We start from the raw sequence: 17,917 nt of genomic DNA on the forward strand, positions 1-17,917 counted from the left end.
GATCGGTTCAGAGCGGGTCTTGCTTTCTGATCTCGAGCTTTTAAAAAAAAAAATAATTGCTAATCACTAATCACTCATCCATCAATCAATGCCTACGATTGTTTTATTTACTAGACTTGATAATCTTTAAGTATTTATATTTGTCTATTAATAAATAAAATATAATATAACATTGATTATGACCTAAAACTATTTCAGGGACATTTGTGATCGTGTACCACGTAATTGATGTGAAAAAAATGCGTTTATGACTCAGTTATTAAATCTGGACGGACGGTTTTAGTTTTACGGTCCTATTTAAGTAGACCCGGGAAAAAAAACAAAACAATTATTTTTTATTAGAACATTTAAATGCGGAGAAATTTAGTTAAATAAATTTAAACTTATTTATAATTTCTCTTCATTATCATTTAATAAGACGATAAATTTAAATTTATTAAATAGTAATGAACTATTTAAAATTATATAAATATTATGAGAAAGTTTAAACTTTAAAGCACTGACGTTAATGTTTCTTTAACAAGCTGAATAATCCAGTATTTTTATTTGAGTATAAAAATATCAAAAAAAAAGTCATCAAATGTGAGTTAACGCTCACGATATATAAGTCTGACTCCGTAATAATTTTTAATCTTTTGATATTTGAGCCTTGCCCATAAAAGCCGAATGTATTTTTCTATTTGGTTATTTTATTTACGGATCAACTCTTTAGAATTTTTTTTGTTTTATTAAATAATAACATTTTTTAATAAATCAAAGATTTATGGATTTTTTATTTCCTTTCTCAGAAGTTCTGATATAATTTTTAGTTTTCAATCGTAATGTGAGTTACGACTTTAAGATTTAAATTGAATCAAAAATGTAAATATTTTACTCCAAAATTTTATGCTCCATTTTTTTTAATTTTAAAACAAATTTTTACGATTTGAAAATTCAAAATTTTACTCCAAATTTTTATACACAATTGCATAAAATTTTTTTTCATTTAAATTTACGAAATAAAACTTCAATTAAAATTAGAAGTTGTAAAAAAAAAAATTAATTTTTATCTATCGCAAGTTTGATAACAATAAATTATCAGATATCAAACATCTATTGAAAAGAACCAGACATTGAGCGATACTACAAGTGTTCCCTTGGCGCTCACTAAAAATAAACATAATTAAATTTTTCTCAGCTATTTATCAACCTAATTATAATGATATTTTGACTTGAAATTAAATGGAGCAATAAAACATAATTTATTTCTAAAAGAGTTACATTATGAATAAGTAATTCACTTAAAAATCAAATAAAAATAAAGAACAAAAATAAAATAAAATCCACTTAACATTAAAATCCGTCCAATAAACAGCATTAGTAAGAACATATATATTATTAATATTCCATGAGTGTGAGTGCGGTTTACCATTACACTATATACGCTTAGCTCGCCCTTTAGCCGCATAAACTCTCGGTGCAAGTCGTTAAACGTCGAATGAATCCGCGGCATTGACAGGCAAAGGCTTTGTACTTTAGCCTGAGGCAACATAAAGTGCCCACAGACTTGACTCATATATATGTTTTTGAGCCTCCTCCATTTACGCTCTTTGTCGTTTTGACTTTACTCAATACTGACACACTCACGCATTACAAACTACGTGCACACAAATACAAATTTATGTACAATAATAATAATACACACAACAATCTACTGCAGTCTATTCTCTCCTGAGCTGACCTTTCTCTGTTCTGTCCCCCGAGAATGTGCTCACAATGCTTAGTAACATGTTAAAGTACAAACATACTAAATAATGGAGTAATGAATACAAATAGAAACGGGAAAAATATAAATAGCGTAAAGGGTTCTTGAGTCAGTGTCTTCAATGAAGAAGAGTCTCTTATAGAATTTAAGTGAATGAATTGTTGTAATTCTTTTCATTATTGTGTCTTGCTCAAGTCAGTGCAGCACAATAGTTAAAATTTAAAAAAAAATAGGAAGCTCCAGTCGAGGTTTTTTGTAAAGAAAATTTAAAAGTTTTAATTTATTCATATTCATGGCTTCGGAATTTGTGTCGTTCAATGAAATGTTCCGAGTTTCCTGTTCACAAGCTTGTTTTATTGCCGACAACGGTGCCGCATTTATCAATTTGCCCGTCATAGTCAAGAAAGATTGCATAGTGAGAACACGGGAAAATTATCGGTTGCTCGAGCCACGTAACGCGGATCAACTAGTCTATAACACCAATCATTCTATGTTTGTACACATTGTTGTTTATTTTACTTTTTATCCCGATGTAAAGGTCATCTGTAAGTATTGTTTCTACATCTTAATGATGGTCGTTGAAGTACGAATCTAGCTAGCATTTTAATGTTGTTGTTTAAGAATTTACTTTTAGGAACAAATATCATGACTTGCTTTTTTATTTTTAGTTAATAATTATTTTTAAAAGTTTTAAGCGTTCAAAATTATCTACGTTGAATTTTTTTTTTTATAATAGCTGTTCTAATATTTTTTTTTCATTGAATTAAAATCAATAATTAATTTACTTTACTAATAAAAAAAATTAACTTCATTCAAGCAAAAAAATTTTACTCTTTTAAGAAAATTTTACTTGATTCAAGAATTTTTCTTTTAAATCAAGTTAATTTTTTTTCAGTGTAAATTAATTTTAATAATAACTCAAATTTAGAATTAAAATTCAAAAGATTGAAAATAAATTTTCTTTGAATAATTCAAATTTAAAGTAAAACTTTCGATTTGAAATTTATTTATGTAATTCAATAAATTCTATTGCATTTCTTAAATTTTATTTGAGAAACTTCAATATATATAAAATATAGAATATTATTCAAATAAGAAGATATAGAGTAAAGTTTACTTGGTTCAAGATTTTTCGTTCTTAGGTCAAGCTGATGCTTCTATCAGTGTTTAAAAAACTACTATTAATTTCAAATGAACATTATCGTTTTGCATAAAAAGTGATAACATTAACATACCAGAGCGGCTATTGCAAAAAGTTGCATTTTATTTCAATAGTTCATTAATCATTAAAAAAAAAATATTTAAAACAACATTAAACAATATAAAAAAAAAACTTTGATAAATAACATTTTGCTATTACATAAAAATCTAATGTTTTGATTAACTTTTGATCAGAATCTTCGATAAATTTTATATAATTCTATTGCAAAATATGACACAGTGATCATGTAACCACAATCTAATTATTAAAATGTGAATAAATGTCTAAAATATTGTCAATCATGTGTCTGACATATTTCAACGTCAATAAACTGTCGCCCATGTCAATAGCTACCAGAAATAAAAAAATCAAATAATTACTATTCAACGCACACAAATGACCTATGTAAAGATATTTTAATTTTATTACGCTAATAGACAATTTTATTGTTTCTTTTTTTATTATTATTAAATATTTATATGGACTTGAGTAGAAATACGCCTCGGAAATAGGATAATGGTGATGATAAATATAGAGGCGTCTGGTCAGTGGGTGGATTGTTATTGGAGCTGAGTCAATAAATTAAATTTAATTCAATTTTAAAAATGACCATAAATTGTGACAGAAAAAAGCAAAATTTGGGTCAGGGTAACTAGATTTATATTTATGCTTTTTTTTAAATAATAAAGAATAAAAACGAACCGGAAGTTTACATGTTACACAATGCACGACGGTTTCGTTTCACAATTTGTAATCCTGGATACTATCTAAATCTTACAACTGATGTGAGCACACCAGAGAAATTGTTGAAAAAGCTATCTGTCAAAGACTGATTTTTAAGAGGAGAAAAAAAAAAAAAAAAAAAAAAAAGCTTCATCTCATTACATAATTTTAATATCTCGGCAATTAAAATTTGTCTGATAATATTCTGTATAGATTAAAGTCATTAATTATAACCTTTGTAATTATCACAATAATAATTATTTTTATTATTTAAAGTTTAAACAAATTGGCACTAATTTTCCCGAGTGACAAGATTAGTCACATTGAGCGTAAGTACGATGTCTCGATTCTATGGACTGTTTTTATTATTATTATGACTTACTACACACACAACGAGAGTATGACCGAGTGACCTGAGATGATGATGAAAAAAAAAATAAAACAAACTAAAGTTACACATTACACAATTTTCTATTTATTCAAATTGCGAATTACTCAATAAGTTTTAATTTCAATAAAAATAAAGACATAAATCAGTAAAGATTATCTCGGATTCACGATAAACTAGTACATCAAACAAACCGAATAAAGTGAATAAAAATGAAAGAAAAACTCGAAACTTTTAATAAATTTTTTGTAAAAAAATATCGAATTACTAAAATGACAAATATACATACATTTTATATTAACTTAATTTATATTTTCCCTTTACACCGATATAAATTACCCCTGGGAAATAAAATGTATTAAATAAACTTCTTAACATAAATGTGTTTGTACTGCTAAGTGTTTTCAGCTAAAGCTAAAGAGAAAATAATAGGTATACATTCATAAAGTATAAATATAAATAAATGAAACGAAAGGTGAAATGAATATTGAAGCGTGTCGGAAAGTTTTTCTCATGCGGGTTTTTAAATACATTAACGGTAACACTAATATAACATTCCAGTATTATATACATATACGTGTACAATACAATAATGATAATGTAGTGTTAAGTCTCTAGACCAATAAACGACGCTCAATTGCTTAATTACACTACTGCTGTTAACTAGGTACTTATGGTATGGGTATGGGTTTTATAGTTTTTTTTTTCTTATTTTTTTCCCGCGGATAGAAATGACGCAACCACTTTGGCGCGCGGCACGTTGTTAGTTCTTGTTGTTATTTTACTTTCTGGGGTACTGTAGTTTACTATACCGTCGATAGTACAGCTCATACCTGTTACGCTATTATTGATAAGACCGAGACTACACGCCAAGAATTTTAAACTAATAATATATATTTAGATAGGCAAGGTTTTTCATCGGAATAATGATTAAACGAGAGTAAAATAACATTTTCTTTTTTTTTTTTTTTTTCTTTATTCGAGTAATCAAGATCGTTGATCAATGACCGACCAAAATTTTTAATTGACAATTGAGCGTGATATTAAAGATTTCAAAGTTATTGTAAGGCTCATCATTATTAATTTTATTATTATTATTAAATTTAGAATTTTTTCTTGAAAAAAAAGCAACGAGTATTTTTTATTTAATTATTATTAGGGGCTATGATAATTATACTTTCTTTTATAGACACAAGATACGCTGATGTACGCTATTGTAGTGATGTGAAGAGGAGTAATAAACCAACCAATGGTCCATCATCCGTCAACCGCTAACCCACCGATCCGTTCGATTCCTTTTCATGGTAATTCACACCGTTCATCCAGCCGGCAAATTGTAGGTGTATAAAACTCATATCCATATGATGTTATGCTGAATATAATATCGAGTTATAGACGGTTCATGTTTGGACGAACGCTGTGTAATCCATAATTCAGCACATGCCTCGTGTACCGAGTAATAAAGCCCCCGAAAAATTTTTTTACTAGAATAATATGTTATTCAGCGGTAGTTCACGCCTCATCGAATCACGATTTAAGTATTGAGGATAATACTGGTATTTAAACTCCCTCGATCCAAATGAAAGTCCATTTTAAATCCCCCTGTCTTTAGATATTAACTTAAACACATTATATAGTCCCACCGGTGTAATACAAAGGTGTAAAGCCTTCATTCAACTTGTATCAACAGGTGTCGCAGAGAAAAAATACAGTAAATTACCGGAAAAAAAATAATTAAACTGTGAAATTTCTCTTTAGGCTTCAGGGTTGAGAAAACAAGTTTGTTTTTTTTTTTTGTTGATCTTTTAATTGATCTTACGATTTTTTTATACTCATTTTTTTTTAAGAATAAAAATTTTAAAGACATACTAATTTTTGTTGAAAGAATAGACGGGCTGTAATTTTAAATTTCGGAGATTAAAGGAAGATATAGTTAGTATAATTGGTCACGTTTTTACTCCGAATTCAACTAAATTATTTGTTGAAAAATTACCTCACACGTTTTGAAAGAAAAATTTTTTTACATTACAAAAGTACAGATAACTGAATTAAAGATTTGTAATTTAGTTTAAAAATTCTAAATAAAAAATTTTTTATGTATTATAATAATAATAATAATAATAATAGTACAAATTATGAAAATTTTTCATCAAAAAATTAAAGATACAAAAAAAAAAATGAAGTAAATTTGTAAAAAATTAAATCTTTAAAAATTTAATTTAATTTTTTTGCTCTTTGAAATTTAGAACCAAAATTTAAACTTAAAATCAAAATTATTATTGAAGATGTTAACTTAATAAAAAATTGATATTCATTTAAAAAAATATGAATTTTAAGCCATAAATCAAAGTTTTAAAGATTCGAAAAAAACCTTCCAAGAATACAATGAATTGCGGCACATTAATAAAAATAAGAAATGTGTAGCAAAAGTGAAATGCGTGTCAAATATAAAAAAGAGGTTATTATACGGATTTTAAAATGGAACACCCACATTTAAAATTGTCGTGAGGAAGTTCGTCGAGGTTGGAAGTAGCAGCAGCAGTAATATATAATATAATTAATATAATATATAATATATAATATATAATAGTAATATATAATATAATATAACACATAACAGTAGAAGAGTGCGGCAAAGGTTCTTTACGATTTAATGCAAACGGTCGAGAGAATCGTGCCAGGAATTCTCGAACATACAAGCTGAACAAGTATAACAAACACAGGGAAAGAAATCGTCCAACGTGTATACGTATAGAGCAAATTAAACGGCGAGCAGTTGTGTGAAGGCTGGTTGGTTTGTTCCTACCGGCCATCTGTCCAGAGCCAGAGTGGATGAGACTCAAACGTAAGCGCACGCGGTTTTCATTCTACCTGGCAATACTATACATAACACTACTCTTCTTATTCTGCTCTTCACCTGGTTCCTCTACTCCCTCACCGGTAGTCTTTTTCACTGACACACTCTTACTTATTTTCTCCAGAACCAATACCAGCTTACATTCTCAATTCTGAAACTCTTGAGCTTCAGCTTTGGCTTAACCATCCATAATGAGAGTATTCACGGACCAGCTACTAACTACAATCGTACGCACCGCCAATACGTATTACCACTGTGCAGTGTGTTGATCAGCGCGTGTTCTTCTTGCTACTACACTAATGTGCAACCGGACCATCACTATCATTACTGATCTCTTCCTTCAGATTCACGTTTTTTCTCAAAAGATCTTACTTTTAAACCAGACACTAATGCGCTCTTTTTTGTCTTTGTTTTTTTTTTTTATCATTTTATTTAACTGCAATTATATTTAATTTTTTTTTGGATAATAATAATAATAATAATAATAATAATAATAATAATAATAATAAACCTGGAAAGATACCATCTGGCAGTTGAAAAGTTTTTTCCAATTTAAAAAAAAAGTAATAAATTAATAAATAAGTATCCATTTAATTTAAAATGATTATCAATTCAATAATTTTGATTTACATTCAAAGACCAACTTTTAATTGAATTATTTTTTTTTTCTACAACTGTTACTCTAAAGAAAGAAAAGATTTATTTAAATGAAGAATAATATAAAACCTTTCATCGAAAAATGCTAAGGAATTGAATGAATTTAAAAATGACTATATTATCGAGTATTTATCTAGTAAACATTTCAGAAATTGTAATTTTGGAGTATACAAGTTTTTTTAAAGTTTCATAGCAACCAGAAGATTTATGCTAACTGAAGTTACACTAGCGTGAAATGAACTTCATTTTTTCTATTTAAAATGGAAAAAAAAAAAAAAAAAAACTGATGTATTATTCACAATCTATTCTAAAATAAACCCTTTCAATATTTTCCTTCAATTTTCAAGGAAGAATTGTTTCAAAGCATTGAAAATATATGTTAAATGATGTAAACTGAAGCTATCAATTTTTAGTTTGGAATTTAGATGGATATAAAAATGAACTTAAAGTAAAAATTACTTAAACTCGCATCATACTACATTCTGCAAAACATAAAATTTATTTTATATAATCTATCTATAGCCATATCTATATCAAAATAGCTATTTTAAGATCTAGGAAGCTTCCTGTAAATATGTAAAACAATTTATTCGCCGGTAATATTTATTCGGTCTATCCTCCGAAAATATAAATTTATTTATAGCAATAAAAAATTTAGTGTATTTATTTTATCGGATTTTGAACTTCGGCGTGTCTTTGATCTTGAAAGATATCTTTAAAAAAAAAAATTTTAATATAATCTTTGTATTTTATGATATAGAATCTTCAATAGAGTGAATTTCAATAACCCTAAAATAAAAAGAACGGCAAAAGATGATGATTAAATTCTGAGGAAGAAAAATTATTGATACGGTAATTTAATTATGATAATTATGATCCCTTGAGATGAAGCTAATTAATTAGATGAACTTGAAGCCCATGGATAATGGACTAAAGGATTGTCGCCGCCCATTTTGTACAACCGAGTTGATGTTAAATAAAGATTAGAGTAACAACAAAAAATTATAATCCAGCACTCCATATATTAGAGGATTAACCGTGGAGTAAGATAGTACTTTATCCGCCCATTATCCGTACACGAGATTTTCTCCGATGGTTAATTACAGTTCATAACATAATATAATGTTACATAGTAATATAAATATTAATTCATGTAAGTAACTTTAAGTTAAGTAAAAGGTCATTGGACGTTTATGAAAAAACATAAAACCCGACAGTAAAAATAAAATAAAAATTATTAATTATGTACTTGTTCTGTACGCGATGAAATTCACGAACTCTCTTACTTATGTCATAAACGATTCAATTATCGTGGAAAATTGAATTAAATCGTGTGTGATATATATTTTTAACCGGATAACACACTGTGTACACTACGTACATGTATTTACATTGAAATCGATGGGCTATAAAGATAACAAAGATTACCATTTTTATCGCTTCATACTACGTACGGATACGTATATATGACAAGTTAAGCTAAGTCAGGGTAACTGGTGACCCTTGTATATTTATATTTTGATCTTTTAGTAACGGATATACATACATATTGTCAGAAATAAAAAAAAAAATTTACTGTTGAGACAGGAAATGTCTTGGCAACTTCTTATATCTAGTTCAAATAATTCGATACAGAGCTCAGGTTCCCAAATTTATTTTTCTGTTCTAAACTTATTAAAGATTTCATGACACTGAAAGTAAGAGACACTTCTCCATTTTTTAATTTTTTTTGACAAATAAATTAGTCATAGAAAATTAAAAAAAAAAAATTATTTTGGAGTTTTTTGCAATTTTTATTGGTGGAATTTTATGAAAATAAAGTTAGCAGACTTTATTTTAGAATTTTTTGTATTTAAAAATTTGTTACAAAAAAAAATCTACGTGTAGAAAATTTGAAAAATAATGAGTGCAATTTTTAAAATTTTCTACATGTGAAATTTTTTATTTTATTTTTTTTTTTATAATTTTTCAATAAAAAAAAAATTCTAAAAATTTTCAGATGTCGGTTTAATTTTCATAAATTCTAAAATTGATCTAATGTCTCTCAATTTAAGTACCATAAAATTAAAAATAAAAAAATCTTACCTTGACAAACAAGAAGAAGAGCGAAAAAAGCAGCAATCCTCGTAGAATACATTTTTGTAAATGTTTTTTTAAAAATAAAAACAAATAGTCTCTGAGGAGACAAAAAAAAACTTGAAGATTAAATAAAAATAAATTTTTTTTTAATAAACACCTGCACCACAGATTACTCTTGTTTAATTTCAATAAATCACCACGACTACGCGGACGGATTAATTACGTACAACTGTCAATTAAATACCGGAGGGATTGAACCCCGAGAAGATTATTAACAAAAAAAAATTATTTTATTTACCGATAAAATTATTTTTTTGTTTTTAAATTACCAAGCCGTTATGGTGAAGACACACGATTATGATCACGACTGATTAGAGGTAGGACTTAATACAAACTGAGTGACGCGAACGGTATAACCCCGCAGAGCCGAAGAAATCGCGCCTTCGGCTTTACTTTTTACAGGGACCTGCGCACAACCCGGTGCGCGCTATGTACCCGCGTATACCACCCACACTCTCACTTTAAATTACAATAACTCACATAACTATTTATTACATATTATTAATTCACTTTTTATGGAGAACAGTCATTATTATCTTCTCTAATGGTGTGCATTGATTTTTCTTCATTACTTTCACTTGTCTCATTATAAGGAAGACAAGACACTGATATTGTTTTATGATTCATGTTTTGGAGTAATTAATGTCATTAATAATAATAATAATAATAATAATAATAATTATTATTATTATTATTATTATTATTATTATTTTTTTTATGAAGACTTGTTTATGCACTTGATTAATCGAAAAATCACATTTATTTATGTTGGTGTGAATCACTAACTGAAATTTCTGCAACACTTTGTCATTATCATAAATAACGCGTCACTTCCTAGAATTTCTATTTCATTATTTATAAAATTATAAATATTTATATTATATACGTACATTTTTTAATCTAACAGTATGTAAAAAACAAGATAACATTGTTGTTAGATTATTTGGTTTTGATAAGAAATAATGTCTGACGCCAGGTGAGTTTTTGAGGTTCTTTCTTCGCTTATCGTTTTTTTGATAATGAACACAACTGAATTCTTTGTTAATTATTCTATCACGCAGCTTTGTTTAATGATCAAATGATTTTTTTTATGAGAATTTCGCAGCATTATTCTTATTTAAGTATATTTATGTATGTATAACTATATGTGGCATGTAGTTACGGCAAAACGATAACAAAGTAATTCAAACTGACGTGAAGTGAGTAACTCCGCAATTTCCTCTTAAAATGACAGTTGGTAATTTATCAATCTTCAAAAATTATAGTGCTGACATATAGGGGGCAGCATCAGTCTAAGAAGTTATTTGCTTCGAATAATTTATTCGTGATGTGATTGGTCGAATATATCATAAGCATGAAAATATATGCAAACTCTATATTCAGGCGCGCGTTTGCGCGCGCAAATTCAAATTCTAGTTTTAAAAAATTGCTCATATAGTTTTTCAAATTTTTTACAAGTGGATTTTTTTTTTTTAATTTTTTGTAATAATTTTATTAATAAAAAAAATTCTAAAAAAGTTTAGATGTCTGCTAACTTAATTTTGATAATAAAAGTTGAATGACATTCAAGTTAGCTGTCACTTGAAGATTTTTTAATTTTATTTAATAAAAAGATTTGTTACAAAAAATTACAAATTTATATAAATTATATAGTTTATTATAAATTTTTTTTTTTTTATCATTCAAGCAAATTTTTGGATCATTCCGAAGAGGATATTAAAACTTTCTACAGATGGCGATGTGGATTTCGTCTTTTTTCAGTAAAATGACAAGTTTTTGTTTACACGCAAAGGAGGTAAGTCAAAAAATTTGAATTGACAATTGAATTTTTAATAAAATTCATAAGTTTTAAGCTGTCAAATAATTATATACTTACAAACGTGTTTATTGTGCAATAATTATTCCTAAAAAGCCATGGACAATGAAAAAGCATCATTAGATACACGTGTCACTGTTAATTTGGTTATGCACAACTATACAACAAGTGTAAACAAAAACAAAGCCATTGAATTAAGTAATTACTTTAGTTCTTTGTTATCTGGTAATTTTTCCGATCACAATCTCAAGGAACACCAAATAAACTATGACATTTCCGTTGAAATATTTAAGGTTCGTAATTATTTTATTTTAATTAATCAATTAATTTTTTTAATTATATTAAATTATCCTGCAGACTTACATCGATTGGATCGAGAATGCACATAATGCACAGCCAGTAAATTATCCAACAATTTATTCGCAGCTTGAAAAAAGTTTGAAAAATGTAGCTAATAACTTCGTCGGTTTATTGGAGTTACTAGAGACGAGCGTAATTTTCATAAGCGAACAATTAACTTGTCAACTAAGTCGAATAATAACAACAAGGTGGCTTGATCCTGACAGGTCTCTTGATGTCTGGAAATTCGCTCAAGACCACGGCTTGTGTACTTTGAAAGACGTCGCCTTTGAAGTTTGCCTAGACAGATTTTCTGAACTTCCTCACAAAAAATTGATGAATCTGCCAACAGAAAAATTCATTGAATTAGTAACAAATTCTAATATCAATGATAATAAAAACTATCGTGAATCATTGGTTTTGGACTTTTTGAAGACGAATCAGGATTCTATTGATCCTGATCAGAAATTAGTCCTTGAGGTATAAAATAAGAACAATTTTATCTTTTTTTAAAATACATATAAATGAACAATTTAAAAAAATTGATCAATTTGATAAAAATAAAAAAAAAATAAATTCTATTGCCAAACACAGGGCAAAGTGGAGTAAACCTCACTTGTAAATAATTACCGAATTTATAATTATCATTACTATTGATTAAAACAGAATATTAACATTAACATTTAAAGATTGCAGATTTTAAGACAACAAATAAGTCAGAGTACTCACAATGCCTTGTTACTTATAAATTAAACGACGCAGAGAAAAAACTGTACTGTGTTTATTGTCTGAAGGATCGTGAGCTCGTGGAACTTGTTGACTTCAAGCCGATGTTTAATTATTTAGACGGCGGATACGAAGTTGTGGGTCGTAAGATTGTTGGGAGAAGTAAGTTTCACGTGGACTTATAATTTTTTTTTATTAATATTTTAGGTATTTTTATACTTATAAGGATTCAGTATTTATATAATTGGTGGTGAGAAAGGACTAGGAACTGGACGATTCATTAAATCTATCTGGCGTTATTGTTTGATTTCACGTACCTGGTATTATGTGACTGAGTAAGTTACTTAAAATCAACTAGTTCTTAATTAAATTTATCTATAATTAAAAATTGTGTTTATTTACAGATTGTGCACTCCGCGGCGACACATGATCGCAGAATTTTTAGACCAAAATCTTTATTTGATGGGCGGAGTTGGAAATTTTAGACTGAAACTTTCATCAGTAGCTATTCTGAATATTCATACTAGTATGTTTGATGAATTCTCAACTGATCCTTGACTAAAAATATTAATTGAAAAAAATCAATAAGCGATGAACCTATTAATGCAATTGATAAATTTTCAGATGAATGGCATGAAGGTGAAAAAATTCCTGAAGTATTCACTGAAATGCCTCCCTCATGTGTATCGGGCGGGCGAATCATTTACTATTCAACAAATTTTTACTTGTTCAATCCGGAAGGGAATGAATGGAAGATGATTTCAAATGATTTAGATCCTTGTTATGCGCTGACTGGTGATCCTGTTTCACCAGAAGTTTATCGTTTTTGTAGTTCTTATCAACCATCTTGTAAGTACATTTTACTGTTCAATTAATTCATACATGTTGTGATTCATTTCATTAAATCTAATTGTTTTTTAGTAGATTCTTCACTTTCCAATAATGAAATTATTAAGATACAGTATTCTCCATCGGGATTTAATTGTCAAACGAATGCTACGAACAAACATGAAAAATTATTTTTAAAAAAATGGGAATTTTCCCGACATATTTATAATAAACCAATATTGGTAAGTTTTCGTTGTGAAGACAATAAAATCTTCGTTGAAAAAAGCGCTATAGAAGATAATACGAAAGACATAAATTTAAAAGTTATTGAAATTTTTTATCAGCAAGTTGATAACATAACTCCGTTATTGTTTAGTTACCAACTTGGGTGCTTTAATATTATCAATCCTGATACTTTGTACAAAAAAATTTCTAAACAAATGTAAATAAATAAATAAACGTTTTTATTTTATTACAATTTGAAATTATTCAATAACTACTAACAATCTTGCCGTCACTTTAATTTAATTTATTAAATTAAGAGGATAAGGTGATAATAAAAAGTCATATTTATATTTTTATCTTTCATAAATCATGAATTTTATTTCGTACGTTTTATTTCAATAAATTTTTTAATTTATAACGGAAGCAGTCTTAAAACAAAATTAACACGATAGTTTTATTTCGTTATTATGATTACATTCGAATAAAAATAAATAAAATAATATATCGTAAAACTTGAAATTAATTACAGATAATTTAAAATTGTGGGAGAGATAATTTATATATATTTTTTTATTTATGAATGATATTTACAAGATTTAAGATGTTATTTTTATTGAGGATGCTGGTCTTGTAAATAATACTCATAATTTATAGTCTGTAACTAATCTCAAGTATTAACAATATAAATTACAATAATTATAATAATAAATAATAATTTTTTTTTTTGATAATCGTGCATTAACAAATTGGCATAAATAATAATTAGCGTGCAAAAATGAATCTGCTATCCGATTATTAATGCATTATGACAAACACACAGAAAGAAAACGTTTTGTTTTTGTAATAATTAATAAGTAATAATAATTATAATAATAGTAAATAATAATAATAAATAAATAAATGATTATCTTAATATTTTATACATGAAATTAAATGATTAACGCACATGACGTAAATTAATTTAATTATACATTCACTTTTTTCAGTTTCTTTAGTAATTTCTTTTTTTTTTTTTTTTTTGTAAAATCAATTAATGTTTATCAAAATTAATCGCGTCTATTATTTTATATTTATCGTTGATTTTATTTTTTGTTTAAATGAGATGAAAAAAAAATAAATAAATAAAAGTGTCAGCGACACTCACTGATCATGAGGATTAGTGACATTTAATGCAAACGCTGATATTGTTTCGCCTTTTTTGCCAATCGCTCGCGCGGCATACTGACCAATATCACCAGCTGTACATGATTTAATACGTATTTCGAAGGATTTGTCGCCGTCTGAACTAAATAGATATCTGCTACTAGATTCATCGATTGGTTTACCATCTTTTAGCCATGTTACTGTAAATAAAAATAATTATTACATGAGTGTTATAATTTATAATTTTAATTTTAATCGACATAATATGTAAACTAATTGAAAAAATTAATTTGATTAAAAAAAAAAAAAATCTTTGACTTCCTTATTAAGAAAGGCAATTTAAAATAATTAAAAAAATTTTCATTATTTAAAAAATTATTAAAAAAAAAAAAAAAAAAAAAAAAATTCACATGTAATGATTTGAAAAACTATAAGTTTAATTTATTGAAAAATATTTTTAAAATTTTTATTTAATTAAACGTTATTGAATTAAGATAAAAAAATTATTAAACTGAGAAATTGTTTTGAGTCCAAAAAATTTTTGGTAATTATTTACAAGTGGAGTCAACCCCGTTAATTTTTTTATCAGTCTATTTTTAAGCTTCAAGATTTTTACATTAATAAAATTAAGCTTCAAGACTGATAGTAATAAAATTTTCCAACAATAATAAAATAATTACCCTTGAGTGGTGCAGTTTCAGTCCGGCAGGCAAAGTTTACTGATTCACCTTCGTTTACTGTTGCCGACTCTGGGAATGTCGCGAACACTGGGCTCTTTGGTTCCTCATTAGGAACTGAAATTAATAATTTTAATAGCTCAGAAGCCAATAATAAATAAAAATAATTAAAATCAAATATGGAAAAAAAAATTACCAAGAACATTGAGTGTACATGAAGAAAAGCTTTCACCGGCGTCGTTGAATGCCTCGCACGTGTAAGTGCCTGAATCCTCGGGGAAAATTTCCGCTATGGTAAGTTTGTAAATATTGGCTTCATTCGAGTAGTTGAAGTCTTTGCTGGGTTTTATTTCTTTGTTATTGTGGAGCCAGACAACGTCGAATTTCTTAGCGCCAATTATTCGGCAGCTTAGTACCACCGCTTCGCCGTCTTTGACGTAGGCACTCTTGAGATGGTCGACAATCTTCGGTGGTTTGTCACCGCCTGATTTTTTGCCACTTGCATTTGTCATTGCTAATTATAAAAAATAAATATTTAATTAAATTTGAAAATTTTAATAACGACAAATAAATATTTAAGTAAAAATATGTTGCTCACGTTTGACAGTTAATTTACATGATGTGCTTGCTGCACCCATACTGTTCGTAGCTTTACACGTGTATTCTCCCTCGTCTTCTGGGAATACTTCGTTTATTACGAGAGTTGCTACTCGGTTCTTGTATTTAAGGTCTACTACTTCTGACGATCTCAAAGTCTTTCCGTTCTTAGTCCACGTGATTTGAGGCTCTGGATCACCGTCAACTTTAACACTCAGTTCCAATTGTTCACCGTCGTTTACTTTAAGATCTTTCAGTTTTGTTACAAACTCTGGTTGTCGCATTGAATCATCTGATGGGTCTATTAAATTTTAACGAATATAAATTATATTAATATTTTAATAAATTAATACTCTAATTTTATAACTAAAGACAAATTAGAAAAATAATTAATTTTTTTGTTGAATAAAATAAATTTCAGTGTCATAAAATAAATATTTCTCAATATCTTACATAAAAGTTCTTTAGTTGCATTTCTAGACCTCGACGGGCTTCCAGTTGAGTCTAATTTCGAGCCGTATTTCTTCAAACTCGAAGAGTCAGTCTGAAATGATACAATAAAAATTATAGCCACTTTTTTTTTTTTTTTAATTAATCAATTTATTTTAAATAAATAAAAATCATACTCTGGAGAATGATGAGTTTTTGTTTGAACTTGCGTAGCTGCTAAACTGTTGTTTGATAACAATTTGTGCCGGTGCTGGTTTTATTGGCTGCTCAATAAATTTACGGTCTAAAAAAAAATAATTATATATTTAACCAACTTATAATTAATTAAATAAAGTATAATCGTAAAAAATTAAAATACCTGCTGAGTGCAAAATATCATCAGCTAATTTTTCTTGTTCTTCAGTCTCACCCATTCCTAAAATGAAATTATTTAAATAATTAATCAGAAATAAAATATTTTTGTTAATAAAAAATAAAATTAATACCTTCTACGATGACAACACAACTAGTTTCATCACTTCCATGGCAGTTAGTGGCCACACACTTGTACTTTCCACTGTCCGATGGTCTGCAGTCAATGATTTCCATAGTGACGACACCATCGGAATGAGACATCGCGTACTCATGTTTCGACAACTCGCGACTATCTTTGAACCACCTGACGGATGGAGGAGGTTTACCGCTGAGACAACAGAGCAGTTTGCAGCACTGTCGTTCCTGCATGACACGAGGTCTGAGCTCGAAGGTGAAGCTGGGTGCCGATTCTGTTGTCTCAAGCCAGAAGTACTGTGGTAATGGTTCGCGTCTACGTACTGGAGCGATTTCCGGCTTGTATGGTGGCATTTCTCTTGGAAGAGCTGTAATTAATTAATTAATTAAAATATTTAATTAGGACGCTAAAATTTCGAAATTAAAAAAAAAAATTCATTTATAAAAATCTATCTGAATTAAAAATTTTTTTGGATTTTTCAGGAAGCCAAAAAATAATTTTTTCAGTAAATTTTAACATGTCTAATTTATATTATTAAGAGATTAAAAAAAAATTGATCTCTAGGATAAATTAAATAAAAAAATAAAAACTTACGTTGGACATTAAGGAAGACAACTTCTTCCCGGTATCCATAGTGATTTTCAGCCCGAATAACATACTCTCCTCTGTCCTCCAACTTGGATCTATTGATAATGAAGGTGTAATCATCACCGACGTATCTCTTCATAAATTTAACAGACTGTCTAAGTTCCTGGTTATTGTGGAACCACGTGAGAGTTGGAGTAGCAATAGCTATCACACGACACGTGAATTTGACACTCTGTCCTTCATAAGTAAACGCACTTTGTGGCTTGATAACAAATCTTGGAGCTGCTTGTCTTCGATCTTAAATAAAAAATCCCCTAGTTACTATCTCA

The 17,917-nt window shown here is 28.0% G+C and overlaps 3 protein-coding genes across 27 annotated transcripts in view; 1 reads left to right on the forward strand and 2 right to left on the reverse strand.

The window, feature by feature from the left end:
• LOC141524764 (opioid-binding protein/cell adhesion molecule) overlaps positions 1-10,295 on the reverse strand; it is a 49,346-nt gene extending 39,051 nt beyond the window's left edge. The window contains exon 1 of the mRNA XM_074238825.1: positions 9,656-10,295. Within this exon, the coding sequence (XP_074094926.1) occupies positions 9,656-9,707 (52 nt within the window). The 5' untranslated portion in view covers positions 9,708-10,295. The remainder of the gene's footprint in view (positions 1-9,655) is intronic.
• A 1,125-nt stretch (positions 10,296-11,420) lies between these two features.
• On the forward strand, positions 11,421-13,883 carry LOC141524762 (uncharacterized). Of its 2 annotated transcripts, XM_074238823.1 has the most exons (8): positions 11,421-11,504; positions 11,622-11,818; positions 11,883-12,344; positions 12,554-12,752; positions 12,817-12,925; positions 12,995-13,116; positions 13,215-13,439; positions 13,512-13,883. In XM_074238823.1, exons 2-8 carry the CDS (start codon positions 11,624-11,626, stop codon positions 13,862-13,864), a joined length of 1,665 nt encoding a protein of 554 aa, XP_074094924.1. In that variant the 5' UTR covers positions 11,421-11,504; positions 11,622-11,623; the 3' UTR covers positions 13,865-13,883. The 2 variants fall into 2 exon arrangements, with proteins under 2 accessions (XP_074094924.1, XP_074094925.1); XM_074238824.1 differs by having other exon boundaries at positions 11,492-11,818; positions 13,515-13,883.
• Positions 13,884-13,987: 104 nt separating this feature from the next.
• Bent (projectin protein bent) overlaps positions 13,988-17,917 on the reverse strand; it is a 52,170-nt gene continuing 48,240 nt past the window's right edge. For all 24 annotated transcript variants that reach the window (XM_074238820.1, XM_074238817.1, XM_074238816.1 and 21 more), the window contains 9 exons: positions 17,595-17,885; positions 16,996-17,367; positions 16,869-16,925; positions 16,687-16,793; positions 16,514-16,604; positions 16,062-16,361; positions 15,660-15,977; positions 15,467-15,580; positions 13,988-14,986 (listed from right to left, as the gene is read on the reverse strand). In XM_074238820.1, coding sequence (XP_074094921.1) covers positions 14,784-14,986; positions 15,467-15,580; positions 15,660-15,977; positions 16,062-16,361; positions 16,514-16,604; positions 16,687-16,793; positions 16,869-16,925; positions 16,996-17,367; positions 17,595-17,885 — 1,853 coding nt within the window. In that variant the 3' untranslated portion in view covers positions 13,988-14,783. The remainder of the gene's footprint in view (positions 14,987-15,466; positions 15,581-15,659; positions 15,978-16,061; positions 16,362-16,513; positions 16,605-16,686; positions 16,794-16,868; positions 16,926-16,995; positions 17,368-17,594; positions 17,886-17,917) is intronic.

Source organism: Cotesia typhae, unplaced genomic scaffold (genome assembly GCF_013202065.1).
Source record: "Cotesia typhae breed Kobodo isofemale line unplaced genomic scaffold, CoteBio_Ctyphae contig_23, whole genome shotgun sequence".
In the NCBI taxonomy this organism is placed as follows: Eukaryota; Metazoa; Arthropoda; class Insecta; order Hymenoptera; family Braconidae; genus Cotesia; species Cotesia typhae.

Excerpts from the sequence above, each read along its gene's own strand:
- LOC141524762 (XM_074238823.1), top strand. The coding sequence starts at position 11,624 with ATGGACAATGAAAAAGCATCATTAGATACACGTGTCACTGTTAATTTG. Across the intron at positions 12,345-12,553 it reads ATCAGAAATTAGTCCTTGAG|ATTGCAGATTTTAAGACAAC; the intron begins GTATAAAATAAG and ends TAACATTTAAAG. Across the intron at positions 12,926-12,994 it reads ACCTGGTATTATGTGACTGA|ATTGTGCACTCCGCGGCGAC; the intron begins GTAAGTTACTTA and ends GTTTATTTACAG.